This window comes from Cinclus cinclus, chromosome 4, assembly GCF_963662255.1.
Source record: "Cinclus cinclus chromosome 4, bCinCin1.1, whole genome shotgun sequence".
In the NCBI taxonomy this organism is placed as follows: Eukaryota; Metazoa; Chordata; class Aves; order Passeriformes; family Cinclidae; genus Cinclus; species Cinclus cinclus.
Window position 1 is genome coordinate 7,856,632 of NC_085049.1, and position 26,914 is coordinate 7,883,545.

Below are 26,914 nucleotides of genomic sequence, written 5' to 3' on the forward strand. Positions count from 1 at the left end.
AAGGTTCATGTTTTGATTAATTCATAGACCAGCTCTCACAAAACTCTGGAAGGCAGGGAAAGGGGACATTGCCTTTCTCCTGGGCCAGCAGCAACCAGAAATGCTTTGGAAATTACACTAAATGATGTCAGAAGGAAAAGACAAAGTATTTCACACGCTTTTAACTTAGCTTAAATGCATGCCAGTGCTCTAGCAAGGTGTGCAAGGGCAGATGGTGGACAGACCTGCACCATCAAACCCTTGCCAGTGCACAAAAGGCAGTAGGGAAAGTCCCTTAAGGCTTCTTAAAGCATTAATTGCTAAACATTACCTTTATATTGCAAGCTTGGACATTTTCTCTAACCAGCAGGTCCACTGCCAAGGCCAAATATCAGACACAATTCGCATTCACTGAGCACTGGCAGAAAAAAAAGTCTGTACACGAAGTATCTTTGCACCAATCTGAGTAAGGAAGGCATAAATAAAACCCAGCTTCTGGGGTGCCTTTAAAAAACAGAAATCTTACTAAGTATCCCTAAACAAGCTGTTCTCCTTTCCCCATCTTCCCAGAAGAAAGCTGCAGCACTTGGCTGCCTCTGAAGAAATAGGGAGCAGAGAGCTTTAGTATCAACAGTGCCACCACCAGAGATGTGATAAGGTGATCACAACCTCCTGCTTCAGTGTTACTGCATCATTACACAAGTCAGCCTTAGCAACAGATCTCCTCACAGAGAACTCAATAGAAAAAGGACGAGGCAACAGCTGCCTCCCTGACCTTGGTTTTGTCTGTTCAGTTAATCACAGCTGCATTTATACACTGAATATAATCTGCCTCTGACCCTTCCTAAGCAACTATGCCCTCTGCTTAGGGCTTGGTTTGTCAAATCAACCCTTGAAAAGCTTAGAAAGATCTTTCACAGGGGAGGAAGGAAAGTCTTTGCTCAGTTCCATGCAGGACTGACTCCACCAGCACATGTCCCTGTCCTGCCCTGGCCAGCCTGAACAGCCACCCAAGGCAGAGCCGGTGGCTGCAGAGAAAGGCCCAGCCCCATACCTGCAGTACAGGTCCCCACCACAGAACTTTGGAGAGGGAAAGAGGGGAATTTTCTTTCAAATTACTTACCTATTTATAGGATGAGAATTTCAGGGGAAAGCAGCTTGGGTTTGCTTTCTTAAAAAATGCCTGCTACATCTCTTAACCTAATCCCCTTCCAGCTACATTCACTTCTTCCCCATCTCTCTACTAGCAAGAGCTCCAGAACATCTGCTAGAAAAGTCAGGGAAAAGAATGAAAAGAACCTGAAGTAGGGAAATTTCCACTTCTATACCCACTTCACTGTCTTGTGATGTGTCCTGCAGCAGGCACCAATGGACAAAACAGAGGTGGCAAGAAAGACAGCAGCCATAAAGTACAGTGGCCTTCATGCCAGCCTGACTCCCACAGCCTCCCCCATCACACTGCCCACACACACCCACCACAGCCCCTCACACACAACAGCACAGCACACTCACCTAGAAGCACTATTATTATTATTATAAGTTACATTAACTTACCCCTTCTCTCAGCTCATGATCAGTTTGCCCCCTGATGTTCTCTCTCACAGCTGCAGGTTTTGATCAGAGCCTGTCTCTGCCCTGCCAGAGTGCTTTTGCTGCCTTGTCCACAGAGTAGGTACCTGCCCCAACAGCCTCCCTGCCCACTGAAATGTCTCATCCCACCCTCTGCTGTACCATAAAGCAGCAACCCCTTACTGAGGGACTCCTGGAGTCTTGCCTTTTCCTTTCTCTAATCAGAAATCTTCTGTGAAATACACCCAGGAGCAGAGTAGTGAAGTGTTATCGTAATTTGGAGACTTTATAGCAACTTCTTGTCAGTGCTGTGTGATTCTGGCTAACAGGTGACATGGCCAGAGATGGTCTGTTCTGTTACAAACCCAGATTGGTGCTTCCTCTAGAGCCATGAAACCACCACTGGAGCAATATCCATTCCCATCCCCTTCCCACCTCTTGGGGCTGGCACTGGCTTCCCACAACACTGGGGTGAGGCTCAAGGGCTCCAGGGAACACCCCCACCCAGGCACAGCACTCAGGTGTGAGGCAGGCACAGTGACAGGGCTCTGCTAACGTGGCCTCTCCCTGAGGGAGCAGGGCAGCAGCAGGACACAACCCAAACCATGCTGGCTGGGGGTGGGGAAGAGTTTTTGGCCAGATAGACACTGGTCTGCAAATAGTGTGCTATGGACACCCTTATGAAGGTTAAAACTTCCCCTGGGTTCTCTCTCTCTTCACCATCATGTAAGAGCAAAGGATAAAAATACATAATTTTGACCATCTTTCCTAACCCAAGTATTTGCATCTGCTATCCTCTTTCAGAAAATACACATCACATTAACATCTGGGCTTCTGTTTCCCTTGGGACACTCATTCCTCCCATTTTTTCATCCTACACTCACTTCTGCATAAAGTAAACAAATGTGACCAAAAAAAAGTCCCTGCAATAAACTGTTATTTTCTCCAGGACTCCCTTGCACATGCTGGTTAAGGTGCTGATAACACATGGTACCAGCAGTACTGCTCCAACTACCAAACCTGCTGTGGAGAGAAAGCAAACTGCACAGGCTCAACTGATCCTGCATTCACCCTGCAATGCAGCACCTCACATCTGCAAGCTGATCATAAATTTGCTTCCATTAGCAACCAGCCCTCACACAAGTTTTTTTTAGATAAAACATGAATATGCCACACAAAGATTTAAGACACATCAAGCCGCTTGGCTCTTTTATGTGAGAATAGAAAATAACATTTAAAGTTCTGCTACAGAAAGTCAACTGAGATGAGTCTCTCCCACCAGTACAGTCTGTTCCAAGCAGATAAGGAACAAGTGTTAGGAAAAGCCCAAAGCAGGACCAGTCTGAGCAGAAGTAGGAAAGAAACCTCAGAGGGAAATGCCAAAGAGAAATGGGAACCAGAGTTTCTCAAGCTGCTGGAGTTTTAATAAATGTTAAAAAAACAAAGCACAAAAGAGAAAACCCCAAACCTGGCAGTCATCCCCAAGGATCTGGCTTCCTTGAACTTTTTTCTCAACAGCCAAATTCAACAAAAATCTTTCCTTATTTCCCACATTCTATTTAGTATTTAATTTCTTTTTAGGAAGCCCTTCGCTTTTGCATAGCAAATCAGCTGTATTGTTAACACCTTCCTGATCAGCAAATTCCAAGTGGCCTAGAAAGCACATTAAAGGAAGTCAGCAAAATCTGACAACACCACAGAGATTTTTATTTTTCTGTAATTAGTCCTCTTAATTAAAATATTAATTCCATGGTAAGGCCAGGATCAGCATCATCTTCTAACATATTATTAAATCAGTTTTGTTGAGAAGGAATCATATTAATAATTTTTTACACTGGTGGAGTAACTGTTCAACCACAGGTGTACACCAGTAGTTCAGCAGTAATATGATGTTCCATTTCTCAAAGCACCATTTGCATTAATAACATTCTTTCTCAGTAGCATATTTACAATACAATATTGCTCTCTTCATTTAATTTACAAAAACCTTCATGATCAGCAAGGATTAGTTCTGCAGATCCTGTCTCATCACCTGTCTGCAGCAATATGATTCGGATTCCCTGAAGTGACCTACTACCAGCTCCACACTCCCTGCCTGGCCCAGCAGATCTCCCAGCTGCCCTGAACTGGCAGCTTCTTGTCCCCTTCTCCCTTCACCTCTCCATTTCCAGGATGTGGATGCTCCCATGACTCCCACACGAGCAGCACAACTACAACAAAGATTCCACCAAAGCAATTTCTTTACCAAGAAAGAGGCATACAAAGATTTCCTGATTTTTTTACTAGGGAGTCTTGCCTTTTATCAAAACTACAGTCAAATGCCTTACTTAAAGGGCTTCTTATTCCAAGTCCAAAAGCTCTGTGCAGGCTGGAGTGCATTCTTGGAGTCCTTGAGCACTTCCACACCAATGCTGGAAGTGACACTTTCACTGCTGGCACAGTGGCTGTGTGGAAACACAGAGGAACCCCTCTGCTCCACATGTTTCTTCCACTAAGGAATGGTGGGGCTGCACAAAAGCAGTGGTTGTGACCAGCATCATGGCTTGGGTTCCACCTTACTTACTCTCTTGTTCCCCTCTTCTTCAGGATTTTTAGGATCACTCCCCAGCTGTATGAAAGGCATCTGAGCTCTCAGCCCCAGCATTATAAAAGAACAAGAAAAGCCAATCCCCCACTTGCATACTTAAGAGAAACTCCAGCTCTGTTACTGTCCCTCTGTGGCTGCTGCCAGCCCTTCCACACATCCCACTTGCACTCTTTTCTCCTTGGGACCTGCAGCCTTCCCAGGCATCACTAAGATGCTTCAGTGGTCACAGGCAGCCACCACAAAGACGTTCAGCTCAACCACAAATACTGTATTGGAAGCAACTCTCTCCAGAAGATCATCCACCTCACCGGTCTCATGATTTCCTATGTCTCCACGTGCACTCAAAGACAAAAAGTTACACAAATTGTTTTGTTGGAGGTTGTTTTTTGTTTGATTTTTTTTGTTTTTGTAAAGGCTTCATTTTTTGCTGCCCATCAGCTCATCTCAGCATATTGCACAATGTTTTCTTTATTATAAAAAAGTCTGTATCAGGCAGGAAGAAAAACAATTTTCTCAGGAGGCTAATGTGTACTATTGTCTGTAATTAGAGGTACGTGGTTGCTTGTGTGGCCATCAGGAAGTGGGACCTGGTGAAACAAAAACAAGGTGTTATTAATGGCTTAACCAGAAACAGAATCTCCACCCTCCCTCCTCAAAAACAAGCACTTCTTTATTCTTGTGCATTTCCTGAATGCCTTTTACCTGGCCTCTCACAGAAATATTACACAAATCTGGTTGCCTTCTTTCCTCTCTCCCCACTCACATAACCTTGACATTTGGAAAACTTCAACCAAATCTGAGAGAAAGGCAGAGGTCTGAAAGGCTATCTATAGGCTTAAATGGGAAACATAAAAGTAATATAAAATCAAGTAGTTGCTAGAGAAGCAATTCTCTTATTGCCTAAGGAAGGGAAAGGAGAAGGCTTAGCTCTTCCACACTGCTTGGCAGTAGCCTGCAGAACAATAAGGAGCACCACAGAACCCCTGCAGCACACAGTGCCTCTTCTTCAGTGTGCAGGCCAAGCAAAAGGATATGTGAAACCAAAACCAGGAAAAGGAGACTAACCAGGCCTGGGAAACACAAAAGTTTTGGAGAAATATGAAAATAAAAAGTATATAGTAAGGAAAATGAAAGGAATGTAGGACATCTAAGAGACTCGGATGTATTAAGTAAGTTTGTTAGAGAACTCTGCTTCTTTACATTTTAGGTTTTCCAACTATTTTAAAAAGCTGTTAAATCTCTGCTAATATGCACGTCAAGGGGAGGGTTTATTGCAAATATCTTAAATTCTCCTGGGACCAAGTCCCAAAGTTTTCCTTATCATCCATCCTAGCTGTACCACTTAGAGAAATACATAGAGGAACTTTTCCTTACCGATGTGGATCTGTAGGAACCCAGTCTGAAACGGCAAAAAATAATTTCTGCTACAAATCTTCCAAAGCCATGTAAAATTCCTGCAACATCAAACAAGATGTAAATTGTCACCAGTAGTAAAAATGTATTATTTATGGAAGCATTGCAACAAAGCTATGCACCATACTTAGACAGGACACAGTGCAGTACACCCATACATAAAACAGTGAGAAATTAATATGATGAACAGAAATATCAAGGGCAGAGGAGAATTCTAACATTTTGAAATGCATCAAGAAAGCAAAGCTAACAAGTAAACATAATTCCCTCTGCCAGCTTTCATGGGTGAAAATATATTGTGTGGGTCAGAAATATCTACTTAGAATTGCAGCTCTTAGTTTGAAGCATCTTTACAGAGCTCTCTTCCAATGAGAGCCAAGGAAAGAAAGAACTTGTAATCCAGATACCCTATTGTGTCTTGACCAGTAAGTGAATTGTACCTTTTTAACTTAGTTTATTTTCTCTGATGAAGCAAATCCAGCAGCACATTGACAAGGAAAATCTTCCCAATTACTTCAGATGGAAATTTAATCTCAACTTTTGTCACTGATTTAATTACTGGATCCCAACAATAGGAAATACACAGAATATCAGTATGTGTGTGTGTATGCACATACATATACATAGATACCTATATATCTACAGACAGAAATAGCCTTGCTCTTCCAGAAGTAAATAAACTTTACTATAGTTACAAGAAAGGAAACAACAGGCCCTCAGAATCCCAGAAATGCCATATTGGGACACCAAAACTGAGTAGCTTTCATGGCACATCTCAATGTACACAAACAAGTACTTATCTTAAACCTGCTAGAAGGACTGCCTGTAACTTATCCATAGAAATCACCATGACAAAAAAAAAAACAAAAAAACCGCAAAAGCAATACAACTTAAGAAGGAAGGCACTGATATTCACCTGTAGTTGAAAAAATTCCACCAATAATGCCACAGAGCCTCACTAAGAACTGCCAAAAAGGCATGTGTTCTTCTGTCACTGTCACCATAAGTGAACTGATGTCGTATTTCATGAATATTCCTGACACCCCATGGCTGCCAGCTGCATGGTTAATTACCCTTTCCTGAAAGAAAACACAGAAACACTTGTTAGTCACACTTGTTATTAGTCACAAGAAAATCAGTCTTACAAGATGGGATGACACAGTTATTTAATCAGAGCTAGCAATGAACTGAAGATTGGGAAGTATCAAGGTCACTTTGACCAGTACCTTCTAATAGTCAAACACTGTGAAGTAAAAACTTACTTTCCTGGTCACTGGTCTGCTGTGCTGCATATCAATATTCACTATTGTGATTTGGTACTATTCTCTCAACTATTGCTCACATGGTCCTTTAATTTTTGTAATTGGATTGGTGTTGGTACCTATAGGATAATGCCACAGTCTTGGCCTAGCCTGTGAACTCAGGGGAGTGCACTGGTGTAATACTTGTCACAGCTCTTCCTACTTTATCAGCCTCTATGAATCACTTAACTCAGTATGAGACCTCAGTGAGATTTACACTGTTGAACAGCCTTAGCAATAGCAGAATCCCCAGAGGATTTATAAAAATCACAGAATATCAGGTTGGAAGGCACCTCGAGGAACACCTGGTCCAACCTTTCTTGGCAAAAGTCTCTTTTCAAACTTTTTGTCAGTTACATCTTATCAGACAACAGTCACACAGCAAGAAACACCTCAATTAATAAATAATCACCACAAACTATGACTACCAGGCACCTCAGTCCTGATCTCAGAAATTTCTAGTTTCTTTTCATTTGTCAAATTCTCAAACCAAAAGACACCAAAGAGGAGAGTGTGGCTGCTATAAACACCTACTTTTAAAAAAAAGGTTTCAGGAAAGAACACACTTCAACACCAGCTTCTTTCAAAAGTTTACTGTCATTTTGTTGTTAGTGAAAGGTGTTGATAAATGCACTGCCAAGTAAGTCTGGCTGAAAATATCTAAGGAGAGCAGAAAAGAACATAATGGACTAAAGACAAACTCAGCCATGCCTAAGATAATAAGAATCAAAAAGACAAGGTAGACATGACTGAACAGAAAAGCAATATATCACAGCTCCATTTCTCTGCATATTTAACAGTTGTGCTCAAAAAATATGCAGAATACAGTACAAAAAAGCAGAGTACCACTTTGGAAAATGCAGGTTAAACAACTTCTTCAGTTAGCTAACGTTCTCAAAAACCATCCTGCTTTTATGCTACCACACTAAAATGAAAAGGATGTCAAAATAACATATCAGTAATGATCACAGGTCCCAAAAACTTTGCAATGGTTAAATAAAACAAACCAGTAGAAAGTGCTTTCCATATTTCAGAGCATGACAACTGTCAGCATTTGGAGATGGATGATCAGTCATACTAAAAAGGAAGAAAAGGCTGAAAGTAGTTAAACAGAACCTTGCCACTAGTAAAGGACAAAACTCTACTTTTGTTCTCTTTTTCTCTGTTATTTCCCTAAGCCTTATTGTTTTTTTTGAGGTCAAATGGTGGAAAAATAGTATGAAGTTAAATAGAACACACAAAACTCCACGCTTAAAAGAAAGAGAATTCTTTATCTGCAGACCATTTTGATCTGCTTCCAGCTTCTACTGCTGCAGAGGATTTAACTTTTGATTGCTAAAATCTGCTGAAAATTACCAACCTTGCATCAGGTAACTCAGTGGAGCCTCACTAGAACTAAATCTTTTAAACATAAATAACTACACTATCTCAACCATCAAGAACAGTGAAGATATGGCCCACACCTCAAAATCTGCTTCCCCTTGTGCCCAGCACTGGCCATTAAACCTCACTGCATTCAACTTTGAGCCATGGCTGTCTGCCCACCTCTTTTCATATAGGAATAGGTGCCTAATCTTTCAAAATAAATGCACTAAGGTGTTCAGTGAATAGTTATTCTTAGTTTCCCAGCTCATCTAATAGGAGTATTTGGCTCCCTAAGAATAAACACAAACTTTGGAGGCAACAGGGTTGCCTACTGAGATAGAGAGAGCAAACAAGCACATAATGGACACTTTATCTCCATTATTCACAGGCTCTTCTCCCAAGCAACCTATGTTTGTAGCAATTTTTATAAAAATACATCCCCACAAAAAACTGAAGAGCTAACTTAGAGTGAACAGCTAATTAAAAAACCGCTGTTACACAGGAAAAGAGAAAAACTGAATACAAGATAAAAAAAGGAACAATAAGCTAAGCTGTTGACTGACATGCAGAGGTTTAAGGAATACCTTAGTTGTTGCAGAGATCGTGCAGAAAAAACCACAAAGCACATTGCTAAACCATCAGGAGGTGGGAATATACTGCATGATGAAATTACTCTTCATTCTCTCTTTAGTCCAGCTTTCACGAGTTTTGGAGCAAACCTTTCCCTTCAGTGGCCTGCATGTCCGAAGTTGAACACCAAGACATCACCTCTATCCCACTTCCCCTACCTCAGCATTTTTCAGAAGCACAACATGGAATTGCAAGGAAATAAAAGATTCTTCTCCCTTGGAGAACATCAAAAGCTGTAATACAGTGAGCTGCCTTCGTACCAATAACCCACATTTTCTTTTAACCCAAGGCTTTCTTCTCACCTCTCACTTTATCTGTCATTTTTAAGTCAACTTTTGACAAAGATTTTTTTTGTTTGGCTTTTGAATAAAAGATGACAACCGAGTTCAGTATCTGAAAATAAGACATGTAGCCAGTACACCCATGCTTTTTCCCTACTCACAGCAGTCTTTAAATTAGTACTTTATGATATATACTATGCTGCATTAACTACCCTTTTTATGAATTCAGAATTAAAAGTCTCTCAAAACCCAGAAGTGGAAGCTCCCTAGTTTTGAGAGTTATTAAATTTGGCAGTTCAACAAAGGTTAAACAAGACAGCTGAGATGCTTACTGTGTGATCAGTTTTTCACACAAACTACCTGTTTCCATTTCTTACACTCCACAACCAAGTTCAGGATATTCAGGCAAGCTGCATCTTTGTTCACTTCCCACAGATAAAAAGCTAAAAGTGAATTACATATTTGTAAAGATACACACTAGGTTACAGACCTAAAATTTGGAGGATTTCACCACCATCACCAGCACTATTAACATCCAGTGAAGTGAAAATTACTGTCTATCATTAATTCCAATATCAGACTCCAGATCTACAGGCATAAAACATTAACAGAAGTTTGCATGTGTCATCAAGCATATATATATATATATTTTACCATCACTGCTCTATGATTTACAGATAAATCTAGTATACTAGAATGTTCTACAAAGAGTCTCTTCATGCTAGAATATTTTTCAAAACCATGGTACTATTTTCTCATTTGAACTTTTGTTATAAACAATCACTTTCACATTTTTTTATCTCCAGGAGTTTTTGGGTTTTTTTCTTTCTTCTACTTACCCTTTCTGTCACTGAAAATTGATGAGTTTCTGCTGAAATTTTGTATGTATGGAGTTTGGTTGGCACAACTGTGATAAAATATTGGAACATCTGATTGTCTAGAAGAAAAAAAAAATCTTACTGTTGAATCAGGAACAGAGTCAAAGGCCATCTGAGATATTAAAAAATAAATCAAGGAAATAATAAATCAGCTAATCTATTTGCACTAAGGACATTCTTCAAGGAATGCCAGCACTGACAAAACTACTTCAGCACCATCTGCACAAAGTCAGTTTCCATGGAAAAGACATATGTCCCATTTATACTCAGAAACTTACATTTTTCCCATGTAATGAAAAGACTCATTAAGGTCAGGCCACTCAAAGCTTCAAATGAAACACACAGGTAGCATCTTCCAGGGCTCTAGAATAAGTTTTGCACTATCATATGTTTCATGATATATACAAATCTCAGAGTGGTCTGAATAGATTTTGGCCATTTAATTGTATCTACAGTGCTGGAAGCCCTTCTAAACTGGTGACACATTTTCTCTTGATTACACTTGTAGAGAATTCTTCTAGAGCCATCTGCATGCTCATGCATTTGACTGCTCTTTGTGCAATTCCCTAAGGGAACAAACACCAGTAGACCAAAGCAATTTATTTCAACTACACTAAACCATTCTGGCAGTAAGAGCCAAGGAACCGCCTGGCTTTGAGACAACAGCAGCTGTAGAAGGTTCTGGGGGTCACTCTCACAGGGAATGCCAGTGGTGGGAGAAGGCAGGTTACAACTCTCCTTTATTTACACATGTGCTACACAAACCCATCCTGCTTCACCACAAAACACACTGTAGAAGGGACAAACCAAATACAGGAATAGAATCCAAGACTCCTGGTGTTATTTTTTAAACCAAATCAGGCTTGTTTTTCCCCACTATGACAACAATTAGATCTATGATTCTTCACTGTAACATACTGATGCAATATGGTCAGACATAGTGTAACTTCAATATAACAAACCTGGAAAAAAACCACAAATCACCTTCAAGGAAACAGCACAAAACAGTAATGCAGATATTAGAAAGAAATGCTCCTTCAGGATGTCACGTAGATAAGTGAACAGGACATTGCTCATTACCAAATTTAGCCTAACATGGTGCTGGTCAATCACAACATCTATGAAAAATGATAATAATTTAAATGTAACTATTGGGAAACTCAACAAAACAAGATTTTTTTTTAACACACAACACTTACAATCTGATGCGATTTTTTCTGTTCCATCCAATGGATTAATAATTCCTGGAATAAGCTCTCCAAATGACAAATGATCTATTCTATGGGAGAAGTTATAGGCTGAAAGGCAATATAGAGAAATGAAGCATTTTAGAACTATGAGACTCTGCACTTAGAGAAAAAAATGCACCCATTTCTGACACTGAAATATTCTAATTAAAGCATTTACCAAATACCAACTGCACACATCATTGGATCTACCCATCCTTCAAAGAAAACTCAAATCCAAAATATTTAACAAAAATTTATTTTTTTCTAGAAAATAGTTTGTAAACCAAACTGTAATTATATTTGAATCAATGGTGGAGCTGAACAGTTATAATTTTATAGCAGAGAATTTCTAGTTGGCCAAATACTTATATTATTTTACAGTTCACATTCTTGTAAGCAATTGCATTAAAGAGACTGAAATTTAGTAATTCAAATGCATAGAGGAAGTATAAGGCAGCTGCCAAGTTACTACATTGCCTATTTTGCAGGAACTTAAGATGTATACAATTATTAAAGTTGTGTTAACATAAACTCATGGGCAGACATTTGGAGGCTTAACCAACTGTAACTGGTTTAATCAAGTTAATTCTTCACAGTAAGTCACCTTTGCCTCACATTAAGTAAGGCAGCAACACACATTTAATATCTAGACTCATAATCAAAAAATTAAGTTTCTAAGGAAAAAGATCTGAAAATTTTAACCTTTTAAGAAGGTCTTTGAGGAAAGAGGCATTTTAGACTGAAATATAGGACTATTATATGGTGTCTATGTTACAACAAAGTACATCTGAGATTTCAGTGTTATCATTACTATAGAAGCAACCTAAAGATAATCCTAATAGTGTTAAATGTATGAAAGCAAATTGTTACGGAGTCAGATCATTGCAAAGAATATTCTTCACTTTTTTTGCAATGCAATTGCACAGCTAGAACACCTTTACAACAGCAACCCTACATGAACTAGGAGACAGCAGTCTGACTGGAATGAATCATGTTGGTATGGAGATGACAGAAGGAACTTACACTCATGGCTTACAAGGGCTGCCAAGTGTGCATGGCCTCGAGGGTGTGGTATTGCCCTGAAGAAAGCAACAAATTTTTTATGAATCCACACAGGACTATGTAGAAAAATTGCCTTTCCTCCTCTATTTCAATAAAGACTTAAAAATATGTACATATCCACATACGTTTAACATAATATATATATATGCTTAAATATATGTAACATACACATATTTTTTAAAAACTGACATCTATTGTGTATATCTATACAAAACCCAAATACGACATTTTTATTACTGTCAAGTACAGACAGACTGAACAGTAAGGTCAGGAATCTTGGCCTCACAAAAAGCTCCTTACACAAAACAGTGACTAGTATCACTGTGCTTCTGAAAGGGTCACCAAGTCCTACTGTATGAAAAGCTGCAGAACTGCTCAAGTGTCTAACAAAACTTTGACCATACTTGTTCTATGAGTAAACAAGTTAGCTGCACTCTGTATTTACTCTCTGACAAAGCAATTTTCAAGAGTTTCCATCCTGAAAAACACTGAAATTCATGACTACATTATATGCAACAAAGCACTGCACAGCATGATTTTGGCAATTTATGAAGAAAATTTAACAGTGAAAGAATTAAGCCAAGGTATTACAGGGGAAAAAATACCAAGCATGTGTACAGGAAGGTCAATAAAACCCAGGCATTAACTGAAGCATAAAAGCACACACATATATCCATATATGCACTATACAGAATGTAGAACTCAAGGGATTTTTTTTATTTTCAGGAATTGGACAGAACATACTTGCCCACAGTTATGTGAAAGTTCCCTGCCACTTTATTGACATAGAGATGACCATGAATTCTGCATGCATCTGGAGACTGTAATGAATTATCTTCCCTGTTTAAATAAAAACAACATTGAAAGTTGACAATAATCAATCTCTAGCAGAAATAACAGCAGTACAGTTAGATCTCTTTTTCCTAGCATAAAGATACAGCATTATCATCTACCTGTCATTAGTGCATTTTTCTGGAATAATAGCAGAGATGGTGGAAGGGAGGGAAACTAGTAAAAGTCAGTTTGATGAAACCAATGAGCTTTCATTCATACTCCTATTCAAATATCTTCCTTATAAGCCTGGTTTATCATACCTGAACATGCAAACAGAGAACATTAAACCATAAGTAAATCTGCCCCAGGGATTTTTATTTTCCCACTTCCTTCTACCAAAAGTGGCTCAGTGGGAAAATTTTAATGCTACAATGAACAGAACCAAATACATTTTGGTCACACTCACAACACTGTAGCAAGAAGATCTTTCAACTTTGTTTTCTACAAAAGCTTCCACTCCTCACTCAGGTTGCCATGTCCCCAAAAAATCTATTTCTGAAGTCTGCTCCTTAGAGGAAGATGAAAACCAAATTTTTTTCAACACATCTCAAGCATAAATACCATTTCAAATACTGCACTAACAAGCAACACAGAGGAACAGAAGGAGTTCATTAATCTGAAGACATAAAGCAAATGAGAAAAAGATTTTATTTTTGAGCCATCTTTAGGTTTGCCTTAGGAAGCAAGAATATATTTGATCCTCAGACAGGGAGATTACAACACAGGAAATATGTATGGCAGCTTCAGTGTTTGTTTTGTTGTATTCAGTATTTTTTTGGTTAGTACTGTTTCTAAGTGGAGAGAATTTCAGCTTTCATGTAGAAAGTGTTTATTCCTTAGGGGTAAAAAAATAAAGTCACATAGCATCTAGATTCAGCAGACCAAACATTCTATGCACTAATCTCTTAACATTTCTGAGTAGCTGGAATTAAGTGAAAACAGCAAGGCTTCTCCACACTATCTTAACAGTGTTATCTTAAGATACAGGTTTTTACTAACAAAACACATTTGTATCCAAAGGTTGATTCTTTTAAAACTGTGAAGCATTATGATGCAGGTAATAGCAGCACTACTGGACAGAAAGGTAGTTTTGAAAAAAGACTCTTGTTTAGTATTGCTCTGGCATTACTAATTTCCATTAAGAAGGAGACATCAGCCCAAATGGAATAAAAAGGTGTGTGCATATATTTACTTGTGTCTGTATATGTATATGTAAGCACACACACAAAACCTGAAAACCTTCTCCAGTTTGGAAACGCTCAAAGTTTTCAACAACTGCTCTCCAAAGCAAGTATCAAGCACAGTATTTTAAAATTCATTAAAAAGCAGGGAGATCTTTTCTTACAACATTGTTCTCTGGGGGTGGGATGGAATAATAACCACAATAAAATGTTAAGTCTAATTCAAAGAGTTGGAGGAAAGGGAAATAATGACACAAAATCTCAGTTTTTCTTACCGTGGTGGCAGTGCTGTAGAAGCACTTTTAAATGCACTTTTGAATATCACATCTTGTAGAGAGTGTTCTTCCTGCAGCCTACTCTGAATTAGTTGCAGCATCCTAAAGATTAGAGACAAGTGTGAATGCATGCAACAAAATCTAGCTTCACAATGCATTACTGGCTTCAGGAGCAGGTTGCAAATCAAGAACTTAGCAAAGTCGATGACAAAGTAATAAAGCATTACATTAAACTTTGGGAATAATATTTTATATAGAATCTAAAGCTCAGGTGTTCACAGCAGTGTGTTATCTAAATACCAGAACTAGCCAAACTCCCAAATGAGCTTCAGTAGTATTACAAGACTATCAGTATAGTGGGCCCACACAATACCAAGAAATAAAAGTGATAAACACTGTGTTTAATTAAGTTATAGGATGCAATTAGTTTTTGCAAGAATGTGCCAATTTGTTACAACGGCTCAGCTTTGACATTTAGATATCCATTTTACACATTTGATTCCATGATTTTAACTTGTGCTACCAAGCATTCACTTAGAAGCTGAGTGAGTCCACACATCTCGGCTTGCAACTGCATGACCCCATTGAACAGGTAAGTCCAAAGCCAATTGTCTTTTTCCATAACAGAGATGTTAAATAATGAGGAAAGCAAAGTAACTTAGTATTTTTTTGCAGGTTTGCATTGTTAAATTACAAGTAGGAGCTGTTAGACTTAAGGCATAGTTGTGTTATATAGCTTTGGTGTACTTCAAAGTCACTTCCAGTACAAACAATACAAACCATAAACATGCCTCTCAGTACTTTACCTTTGCAATTCTTTTTGTTGTGGAGTGAGCTCAAATGGTACCTGGAACAAAATAACACATCTAATAAAACACACAGAAAGCATATCTTCCATGAAACCCAGAAGAGAACTGGGATGTAGGTATAGAGCTATAATTAACTTGACATTTGATACAATAGAGTAGTTTATGAAAGGACTTCACAGTTTAAATAACACATTTTATGCTCAAATATAAAAATTTCTGTCCCTTGCCACCCAGAATTGCAAAGGAGCAATCTTTAAAAGACAAGGGTCCAGGTGCAGATTGCATATTCCTAGGCTCATCCCACAGGAAGCACTAAAGACAAACTACCAGACCTGCTATACTTCATCAGCATCAGAGGATCACTAGTAAATCTGTTCACCAAGTTCAAACCTAAATATTGGTTAACACAAATGTACTCAGTAAATTCAACTGCAATTAACGTTCAAATGTACCCAGCAGCTGTGGCCAAAAGATATCAACTATAGAATGATCCTCTTAGAGGTTGGTGGGGAAAAAAAAAAACACAAGCAAGCAAACTATCCCTGTAGTGCTTTGCACCAAAAGGAATTAAATTTTCAAATAAAAAGTTCAGAATCAACTTACTGGTTCATAGATTAACCCATCTGCAGAGGCAACCATTGTTTCTGCTAAATCCAGAACATCAGCCCCCACATCTATTTTAAGCAGGGAGAAATATTAAGTCACACAGATGATCAAGGACAAGCAAAAAAAATTCAAGCTGAAATGAAGTTTCACAGTACAGTGTTAAACTTCAGTATATGCCTTCAAAATCATAGGCCTTCAAAATCAATCACAATGACCAAAAACTCTTTAGATTTGCAGTATTTTACTCGCTGATTTAACTCCTACAGAGAAGTTGTATGAACCACATATACAACCTTTCTAGGATCTGCTATACATAAATATTTTTTCCTGTTTTACAAGCATTGAACAGTGACCAAGAGCAGTCAAATCAAAGGATAATGTTGCCAATGTTTATTTGCAAAAAAAACCAACCAAACAAAAAAAACCACTGATGTACTATACAATTAATGCAAGATTTAAGCTAGGCAATAAAAGTGGATCCTGAAAAATTGCTTGCATTCCTGGTAGAAGTAGTATTCTCTCTTCTCTCAGTCCAGAATAAGCAAGACTGAACACAATAAAAGTTCATTACCTAAACGGTGTTAAAATAATGTTAAGTATTGCCTTTAATAAAGAAGGCATCCCTCTTATGGCCACAAGGAGGATGAAATTACATTATGTTTTCAGTTAGCAGCAGACCAGCTTAATATATCCCAAGTTCATAAATAAATAGAAATTGTTATAAATTCCTGCTGCTGAGTTGTGTCTCACAATGAGCTTTTAGGATACTTCAGATAATGAGAGACTGAACAACAAATCCTGTTCTTGCTGACAGACAAAGCAAGGTTCTGCAAGTTGAGAATGAGATGGCACAGATATTCTTTACATTTCTACCTAATTCCTTCAATGAGTCATATGCTATCAGTCACTACATGCCATTCAGATCAGAAGAAATTATAGTGGTAAAATATTCAGAACAATACCCAGCTATACTGTGAGCAAGTGTGCACTCTGAAGAGGCTTTAACGTGTTTAAAAACTTTTAGTGATGGAATACTTACACTGACACCTCATGGCAACTGTAATATCAATATTGATCCTTAATTTACTGGAAAGGAAAAAAAAGGCAAAAATCCATTAAGTAATACTGAGTACAAGCATCAAGAAAGAATCTCAGACTACTTGCAGAAATACAATCAAGTACCAGTATTCATATGAATAAATATAAAGCTGTTTAAAATTTGGGTCAAGCAACATGGATTTGTAGAGCACGTTAAAGCACTTGTAACTTAGGAGATAATGTCCATCACACCAGAAGTCTGATTGTGTGGCATTCCCCAATATTCTGGGCATTTCCTATTGGTTTTCATGTTAGTTTCACAAAAGTAATTTGAACTATAAGGAATAAATCCCCTCACTATAGTCACAGAGTTCTGTTCTCAGGGAGCTTCCTCTGAGATTTATCTGACCTCAAGCAAATCACATAAGCAAGGGATTCAACACTGGTTCTACCTGGGGTTAGAGAGGGTCAATAGAGAGGAGAAAAGCAGTTAAAATCATACCAGTCTCCACTGGTTCACACTGTCAAGAACCACAGGCTGTGATTAGCCCAAAATCAAACTGGGGAATCTGTAGTAGGATGTATCCCAAATCCCCTAACAGTCTTAAGTGATAGACTACCCTCCCCATATGATAGCTTCACTTGGGATATAACCTACTTTAGCAAAGACCTAAATGTGAAATCCCAGCTGTCTGAATGGATTTACTGTAACCTGAGTTTTTGATGCATCTCCTTCAAATTTTTCTTTGTTTTTCATTACAGCAACCTTCATTATTTCCGAGGTACAAGACATCCAATTAATATATGCATCTTTAGCTTGTTACCACAGCAACTAGCCAAATGGCTCTTAAAGTTATTTTAGTTCAGTTCCAGTTAGTTCAGTTTGTGGGTGCCAGTGTCAAACCATGACACAGACAAAAATAATTTAATGGTGTTCAGGGCCAAAATCTGCATTACTTCACAGGGACTCATGGGTGCCTGACCAGCTCTGGAGGAAAGGCAAACACAGTCCTGACAGGCACATGAAACCAACAGCAAACACACAAAAAGAGGGGGGCTGTATTTGGAGTCAGAATTAGTAGCAACCTCTAGATAATTCAGTCAAAGTTCTGAGTGCTTCAGGTTCACCCTCCAGCAGCACAAAGTATAATAGCAACATATGAACTGTATGAACTAGAGAAAGCCTGGAGCCAAAGTGGGGGGATTCACCTACCTGACACAGAGCTCTATCTTACAATGTTCTTTGAATTGTTAACAACTAATTCCTAAGGGAGCTCCTTCAATAACAAACCTATACTATTTTGACTTCTTCCTTGCAGAAATCTCTATTTATCTCCTTCAGAGATTACATAGAAGAAAAAGCTCCAAAGCAATCAACAGATGAAAAATCAAATTCCTGTAGTATTTAATTTGCAATTTCCCTTACAAATTGCTTTCAAGTCACATAAACATTTTAAATCTAAATTTCTTTCCTGAAATGCAGGCAAATAACATTTTAAAAATAATTATAACAAATAATGTTACCTAGTAAAATCCTTGTCTACTTCATATTCATATTTCATCCACGTGTCCCGGTACACCATGAACTCCATTATAGTCAGGAAAGCTATCGTTGTAAATGCTATTAAAGAAACTGGTCAGAGGAAAAAAAGTACAAATTCAGACTGTGAGAAATGCTATGCAGAAACATAAGCAGAACAAAATTCTAACAATTTCAAAAGTTGAGCACTACCAGTACAACACTGGTATCTTTGATTTATAAACACAAAACCTGCTCTTAGAGAATTGCTTTCATACTGACAGTATTTGTTTTCACACAGGAGCAGAAAAAAGTAAGTCCTGCCTTTGCATCAAGAAAGTATTTTTTAAGTACAGTCAAATATTGGAATGATTAGGAGGCTGTGAAATCCTTGTATAGAAAATTTAAGAACAGGCTAGATCTTCCTCCATACATAAAATGCACACATATCACTGTCAGGGATGATCTAGGAAAACTCAATCATAACTTCCAACATGAAAGAAGAAGAGAGTGCACCTTGAAGCCTCTACTACTTGTCTAGAAGTTAAGCTTTTATAACATTTTTTTTTTATATCAAGTTTTAGACTCAAGAAGTTAGCAGACAAGAGAAATAAGATGCATTATATTACTTGTGTATAGCTGCATAGTCATGACTCCCACCCCAATATTTCAAGTAAGACTCTCTCTGGCAACAAGCAACAGGCAGCTATCCATTCTACCAATAAGTGAAGAACTTGAAATTATTTTTAGGATGAAAACTAATTGGTGTATTTTAGTGGTACATGTGCTTCACTCATCTCCAAGGCAGCCTACTCAGCACACTTGCAAAGTTGTATAATGCAAGGGGAAGATCATGCTGCTGCACAGTCAGAAACACAGTAACAGATGCACAGAAGCACCTGCTATGCCCCTTTTATTAAATCATGGCTTTTATAAGCTTAAAAACACTTCAGTTATGGAGCATAGTAGCAATTTGTACAGCTTATTGGCACTGTAGGCTTTTCCATTTACATTCTGTGGAATATCTCTATGGAATCCATGAAAGGCAACTTGAGAAAAAACAAGGTCATTTTTTATAGGCTTCAAGGCTTTTTGATAGACTCACTACACAGTGGTCCACAAGCCAGAAGTGGGAACAGTGAATAAAGGCACGGTTCTTGGGGATGAGAAAAGAAGCTATTGACTACTGCATTGATCAGCAATGTTTCCAGTTCTAGCTTTCAGCTGACACTATGTAACGATCACACACCTGAAACACTTCATGACAACTGCACTAATCTGTCTGGTTCTCAATTTCCTTTTGGAACCAGTAGGCCAGACTCACCCGGGCTGTGCACCAGTAGGAAAGCTGGAGCCATACTGACAATCCAGAGCTACAACAAACACAATTAGAGCTACAGCTGCTTTCTGGATAACTCGGAGCAAATGTATGTGTTGATCTGAACAGGAAAATAAAGTCTTGTAGAATTTTCTTTCCTGAAGGGTCTCCCAGCCCAAGAGCTGGAGTCTCAGCCTGTTTGAGAGACCAGTACTTCTTTTGCAATAGGTTTGAAGGCTAAGAAAGTCTGAGAATAGTCTTGGTATGTTTTAGATCCCCATCACATCAGAAAGTAAACCTGATGTTTTAATCCTGAATGAAACAGGAATACTACATTCAGATTTCACAATCACACAGAAAAAGACAATCCTATATTGTCATTTATAAGGTTACTGGGATGAAACCAAAGAATGATAAAGTAACTTGAGGTGTTGAGAAATCCTTAAGGCACCATTCACCGAAGAAAAGGTCTCATGAAGGATGGTGCTATACTACAAAAAAGGGATTCTTTAAGCATTTGGTGTTTTTATGCAAATTACAACATAGAAACAACATACTTGTTTCCTCAGGAACTGGGACTAACATTAACAAAGAATTATTTAAACACTTCTTAGAGATTATTTTATATACAATAATCCTTTAATTATTAACAGTGCACTTGAGGAAACAGTAAAGTAATATAGAACCTTATGATATTTACTTCTACACTCTTAAATGGCATAACAATTTTGAAGGCTTATCTGTAAATTGCAATTGCTTCCTGCACTTTTTATTCAACAGAGTTTCAGGCATAATCACACACAAGAGAGATTTTTGTCCTCCGCTTCTAAGTGCTAGCAGTTTCCTATCTGCAAATAATTCCAATAGTCCAAGAGATAAAGTCACTATTTTCAGATCAGGCTACCTCTAACTCAGCTCAAAGACACAATTTTATGATCACATACATAAAGAAGGTCTTTTTTACAGCTCCAGCTTTTTCAGAGAAGCTCAAGTGACTAACAGGGACAGTACAAGCACATGTCCTGGATTAAAGTGTTTAGGTCTTCAAAGGGCTTTTCTTACTCTTAATATCAAGTAGACCTTCAAGAGAAAAGCTTTAAAAAACTGTGCTTTACCCTGATGCTCAACTTATCTGTCTCTGGAGAATATTCTTCTACTTTTGCAAAAGCAGTGTTGAATCCCACCATAATTTCAGGTCATGCTCACTCAGTCTTACCCAGAAACATGACACCAAGAAAAGAGCTTGGTGAGACAACAAATGAGAAAGTTTTATTACAGCCTTGGCGCAGTGCAGTTCCAGTTGCAACTGGTTAGAAGTTTTTATTTCTAATCTTCACATTGGGTCGAGTCTCACTAGCTTTATACAAAAATCTCCTTTCAGATGAGTGATGGATGCATCTTTTTGGCTAAGATACTATGACTTTACTTGAAAGGAATAAACTCAATCCACCAAAGAATTAAAGAAAACAATTTTGACTAGTTTGAACACAGTGAACACAGATGCCTGTCTTCCTCATGCTGAAGTTTCTATCTATACCAGCATCTCAACAAGGCCTACCTGTGCCTCCACTTGCTGAAGTCTCCACATAGCTTTCAGGAACCTTTGGAAAGGCATCCAATTCTTTCATCAAATTCAAGGTCTTCTTCCGATTCAGTCGCCTCATCTTCAGCACACTCCTCCACCTCCTCCTTCATATATTCCTTCTAATTTCAGAATAAATTGTTGTAATTAAAAGACACAAGCAATATTGCTCAAACTGACTGGCTTTAACATAAAGCAATAAGGTCATTCAAACACCAGAAATATATTTTTAAGAAACACATGCTAGACAAAAGGAAAAAAAAAGGTGCATTTTGCATTTTTACAGGTGCAGAATATTATGATCATAAAACAACCACTATTTTTCCTCTATAAAAATATCTCCCAAAGCAAGTTATGGATCAAATCTTAACTCCATCCTTCATTTCTGTACAGAATCATTTCTGTACATGACATGATCTCTGCTTGGAGTCATGTTCGGCAGTAGGATGCTGAGAAAAGCAGCTTGCCCTGGAAATACTGTCTTAAAACCATTTCCAAATCATGCAAATATGCTCACAGCCTGGTCCTGCCAATAGTCTTCAAGTTTTAACAAGTTGACACAGTTGTTTTTCTTCTGGGGAACTGATGAACTTTACCCTGAATTTCTGAAGCTATGAAAACCATCATGCATTTACTGTATCCTGAGAATATGTTATCTTATTGTTCCCTGTTTAAACAACTATAAGGTGGGCAAGCTAACCTACACTGTCAACAAATGAGACAGTTATCATCATCATCTTATACAAAAATCTGTGAACTCATCTACCCTGCTTCAAGAGAACGTCCAGCATGTCCTAGTGAAACTACTCAAGATCTATTCCCTGCTCTGCCCCTTCCTGGTGCTGAACAGGCTTTGTGCCATGCAATAATGAAGCAATAGGCTCTGCTGGAAACTAAAATTCACACAAGAAAAACCATCTATGCCTGCAACTTTCTCATTACACGAATTTACTTCACAGACTCTTGCACTTGGTCAGTCTGCAGAGATCAACAAGATGCTACCATGTGTGTTGCAGAGGATTCAAAGAAACCCCAGTTAGAGTGGGCAGATAAGTGCTGGAACAGGCTTTTGGTTATACAGCATTAAAAAAAAAAAAATCAGGAAACAAGGTTCTGTCCTTACTACACCACGTAACTGTTTTAAAGAATTAACTCAGAGTAGCTCAAGGAAAAGTTGGAAAACTTCAGCACAGAGATATAGCAAAGCAGCTGCTTGGACACAACTGAAGTCATAACATTCTTTAGCACAGAGGAAACACCAGCAAGGCTTGCCTGTTATCCTACACATATAGCAAAGAAGCCAACAGAGTGCCCTTTCATTTTCCACATATCTTCCCTGCTATCGCATGTGTAAGAGCACACCGTAAAGAGGCACAAGATAAACACAGGGAATTTGAGACCACTTTACTAAAAAAATTTCAGAATCACCCTGCATCAGTAAGTATGTGGATTTTTGTAATCCAGCTAGAAATATGCAATCTGTTCATTGGTTTCTTTAATCCCACCCAGACAGACTCACTTTCAGCTACAAACCCAGATGGAGACCTGATCCCTTCCCCCTGCCCATTTCCACACATGTACTACAGATACACCAAAAAAATTGGAGTCCATTGCTATGAAAGTAAGGCATTATGAATCCAAGAGCCAATTACGTTAAGAAACACTATTATTATTGTTATTATTATTGACTAAAAAGGGACAAAGAGCAGCACAAATGCCACCCAAGACCAGAGGCCCGCTCGAAGCCACGACAACTCCGGCTCAGCTGAGGGGCTCGGGCAGTTTTCGCTTTCTCACACAACTTGGTAGCGAAGCCGCTACCGGCGCGTCCCAGCACCCGCTCCACGGGCGGAGCGGCCCCACGCCTGAAGCCCCTGCCGGGGGGGCTCGGGCCCGGCTTCCCACGCCGAGGGAAAGCGCCGGCCGCCAGCTCGGAGCCCACACACCCGCGCGGGCCGCGGGCGCTCCCCGCCGCCGCCACGCACCGGGCAGCCGCGGGACGGGACGAGACCGGACGGGACAGGACAGGCCGCGCCCCCCGCCCTCCCGTCGCCCTCCTCTACCTCTCGCTTCTGCCGCCGCTGCCCAGCGCCGCGGGCGAGGCCGGACGGAGGAGAGGAGCCGCAACGCGCTGCCCGGCGCCCGCCCCGCTAAGCATGGCACCGCCGGCCGGGGCGGGCTCGCTCCGCCGCCGACGCCCGGCGGGAGCCGCGGGCCGACGGAGCGCCCCGCCCGCCGCTGCGCGCATGCTCGCAGCCCTCGGGCATGCGCCGGCGCCGCGGCCCGGGGCGGGCTGGGGCGAGCGGGAGCGCGGGGAGGCGGCGGGGGCCGAACCGCCCGGGCCTGCCGGGGAGCGGAGCCGGGAGCAGCCGCGGGCTGAGCTCCGGAGCCGCAGGGAGTGCGGCCTCCCGCCGCTCGCGGGGCTCCCCGCGCAGCCTCGCAGCCGGTCCCGCCGGCGCGTGGGCTCCCGGGCATGGCGGTGCCGCCCCCGCCGTGACAGAAGGGACGTGCTGCTCCGGAGAATCTGTGACCCTGCGAGGTATTTAGTGATCTTTTAAAGCGATGGACGTCAAGTACCTTCCAAAGCAAACTGATTAAGGGCTGTCACGCGGCTTGCAGTGTTAATACTGGCTTGGACCCTATGGCAGCGTCTTGCATTAACTATGAAGGAAAAGGCTTTAAGACAGTGGCCTGTAGTACTGAGGAAGGACAGGTTTTAAGATCACAAGTCAGTCTTCGGACTTGAAGTGAAAAGAGTAAGAGGGCTCACGTATACCCCAAATCTCAGTCCTTTTCCCTGCACTAGTGGAATTAACTAATAGGCACTGCCCCTCCACAAGCTTTTTGCCTTAGTAACTGCGCCGTTAGCTTATCTCCAGATTTTTCCTTACTGTCCTAGCAACTCTCATCATACTACTGCCACCCTGCCCACAAGTAGCTGACCCAGCCTAGACACCTTACAGCCAAAAAGGGAGCTCTCTCAATATCTTCCAGGGAGTACTAACATCTTACATGAGAGCAGAATATTTTTTTTAATTGTTCAATATGAGGTTTTTTAAAAAGAGAAATTATATCAGAAATTTACCTTCATAGATCTGAAAAGAGACTGAAGACTCCAGTATTTTTGATAATGAGGCAAGCAAATAAAACCCACACCCTAGAAACGCAGATAGTGGTAAATTCCATTGTATTAATTCAGATTTGCTCTTTTTAATGGTTTAGAGGAATAAGTAGATCCCTGACAAAAGAGTTTCAATAGCATGCCAAAGTATACATAATTTGAATTAAACAACTCTGGGTATTTACATCATTTGAGAATAAAAGGAGCCTGAAATAAGAAAAGAGTATTAACAGATTCAGAGTATTTTTTGCTTTTTAGGGATAGACAGGAAGAAAGGAAACAAAACATGCAGCAACATGCCAGTGCTCTCACTGAATCAGTCTGTTTCCATCATTTTACCAACTATAACTGGATCAGACAGTCAAAAAGGAAAAAGGGGAGGGGAGGAAGTATGATATTACAAGAGATAAATAACCAGGCGAAAAATATGCTTCTTTTACATTTGTTCCATCATTTCAGAAAGAGCAGGCAGCTTTAGCTCCAGCACATAATGCTCTTACTTTAACATGCCTAGGTCCCAGGGTATAATTCAGCAGCCAGGGATTTTTCTGGCTGAGCCCTATTTTCCCTTGAAATGCTCTTGCCACTGGGGCTTGGAAGGAGAAACTGATAGATCTGGTTATTAGCTGTGCAGCAGAGATGCTGAACAGATGTTTTCACAGGCAGACAATCTCGTCTGCTCACAAACATGGGCTCAGCCTTAGTGTACAACATCACACTGAGATGCCTCTTTCAGAGAAGTGGCACAGGACAAAACTGCTTGCAGCTTTGTCTTATAGTCTTATTTATAGTCTTATAAATATAGTCTATAGTCTTATTTATATAGTCTTATTTATATAGTCTTATTTATAACTACAGATGTCTCCATGAGCTTTTATGAAAACACGGGGGGCGGAAAGAATCAGAATTTAGGAAAATCAAAGAAAAATTATATAGCAATAACACTGTCCATTACTCTAACACTGTGTATTTGACTGCACTGTGCTAAAGAGACACAACAGTGATTGTACTGCACCCACCCAACCAGACTACTCCAATTCAAACCGTGCTCCCTTCCTTATGCCCGAGTGTTTTCTGCTGTCCTGATCACACCTAAGTCGTGGCAGCCTGTATCTGCCAAATAACCAAAGGGAACCTGATAAGGAGGAAGAAATCCAGCTGCCAAGAGCAGACCATGCAGGTAAGCCAACAGGCTGCCCCTCAGCTGCTGCTTTGCATGTTTGCTTCTGTTGAGTAATTAACAAGATCCCAAAGCACCCCCAGACTTCGATGCAGCCACCTATGCAAAAATAAAACTATTCCCAAAAAACCCCAGCACTTCTTAACACTGGTGATTTCTGAAATCCCTTGATGTGTGCAAAGAGAGGAAACCACATCTCATATCCGTACAGTTTAACAAACCACAAATTTCATAGGACAAAAAAAAAAAAAAATCCCAAGAGTATGGGCTATGAAGAGCATTGATATCAAAGACAATAACAAAGAGGACGGTAGTAGACCAAACAAGAGAAACCAATGTAAACATGCACAGATATCGCCCACCTGTGCTTCAGCACACTTCAGCATTAGTTACAGCACCGGAAACCGTGTGCAGGATATACAGACTAATACAAAAACCTGGATAAAGCATGTCGAGACTAAACACAAGCCCCCATCGTTTACTGCTGCTAGGCGCCTGTACAGGTGGCTCACGATAGCTGAAAAGGCATTTTGTTAGCGCGAAAGGGAAAGGCTGGATAGCAGGAGCGGGATCGGCCAGGAGCGCTGGCGGAGGGTGAGGCGAGGCAGGGATTCAGGGAAAGGGAGCAGCCGCTTTACCGGGACGTGGAGGCACCGAGGTGGCATTTAGGAAGGAGAAGGAGGAGCAGAGGAAACAGGTGCAAAAGAGCGAATGTGGAGATGAAACGGTGGGAGTGGCTGGAAAGGGGGTGGAGGAGGAGAAAGTCCTGGAGGTTGGGAGGCGAGGGCTGCGAAGCTTGGAAAGGGTACGGCGTGAGGGAGGGACGGCGAAGGGACGACGAGGGCGGACGGCGGCGGCCGTGAGGGGCGCTGGGCCCGGCGCCTTGCAGCTGGATGGGGCGGGAGCACCCTCGGCCAATGAGGAGGATCCACGCTCCAGGAACCGGGAACAGGGAGCTCCGCCCGCTCCCCGCCGGTGTGGGCCCGGAGCCGGGGCGGGAGCAGCGGTACCGCGGGTGGCTGGGCCCTGCCGCGGGGTTCGGCCGCCGTTTGCTTGGTCTGTCTGTAGCTGGTGTCAATAAAAAATAGCTGTCGGTGAAAGATTTGGTCTCTTCTAATCTTTTTAACATCAGTTTTCCAACTCAACCCGAACCGCTG

The 26,914-nt window shown here is 40.4% G+C and overlaps 1 protein-coding gene across 1 annotated transcript; it reads right to left on the reverse strand.

Annotated features, from left to right (window-relative positions):
* Positions 1–3,810: 3,810 nt before the first annotated feature.
* On the reverse strand, positions 3,811–23,563 carry ERGIC2 (ERGIC and golgi 2). Its single transcript, XM_062490789.1, has 14 exons — positions 23,520–23,563; positions 21,433–21,578; positions 18,562–18,670; positions 17,039–17,085; positions 15,997–16,067; positions 15,391–15,431; positions 14,585–14,686; positions 13,039–13,134; positions 12,256–12,311; positions 11,203–11,301; positions 9,965–10,062; positions 6,465–6,627; positions 5,510–5,589; positions 3,811–4,722 (listed from the first exon to the last, which is right to left on the reverse strand). The coding sequence occupies exons 2-14, from the start codon at positions 21,536–21,538 to the stop codon at positions 4,657–4,659; spliced, it is 1,134 nt and encodes a 377-aa protein (XP_062346773.1). The 5' UTR covers positions 21,539–21,578; positions 23,520–23,563; the 3' UTR covers positions 3,811–4,656.
* Between the last annotated feature and the right edge of the window lie 3,351 nt (positions 23,564–26,914).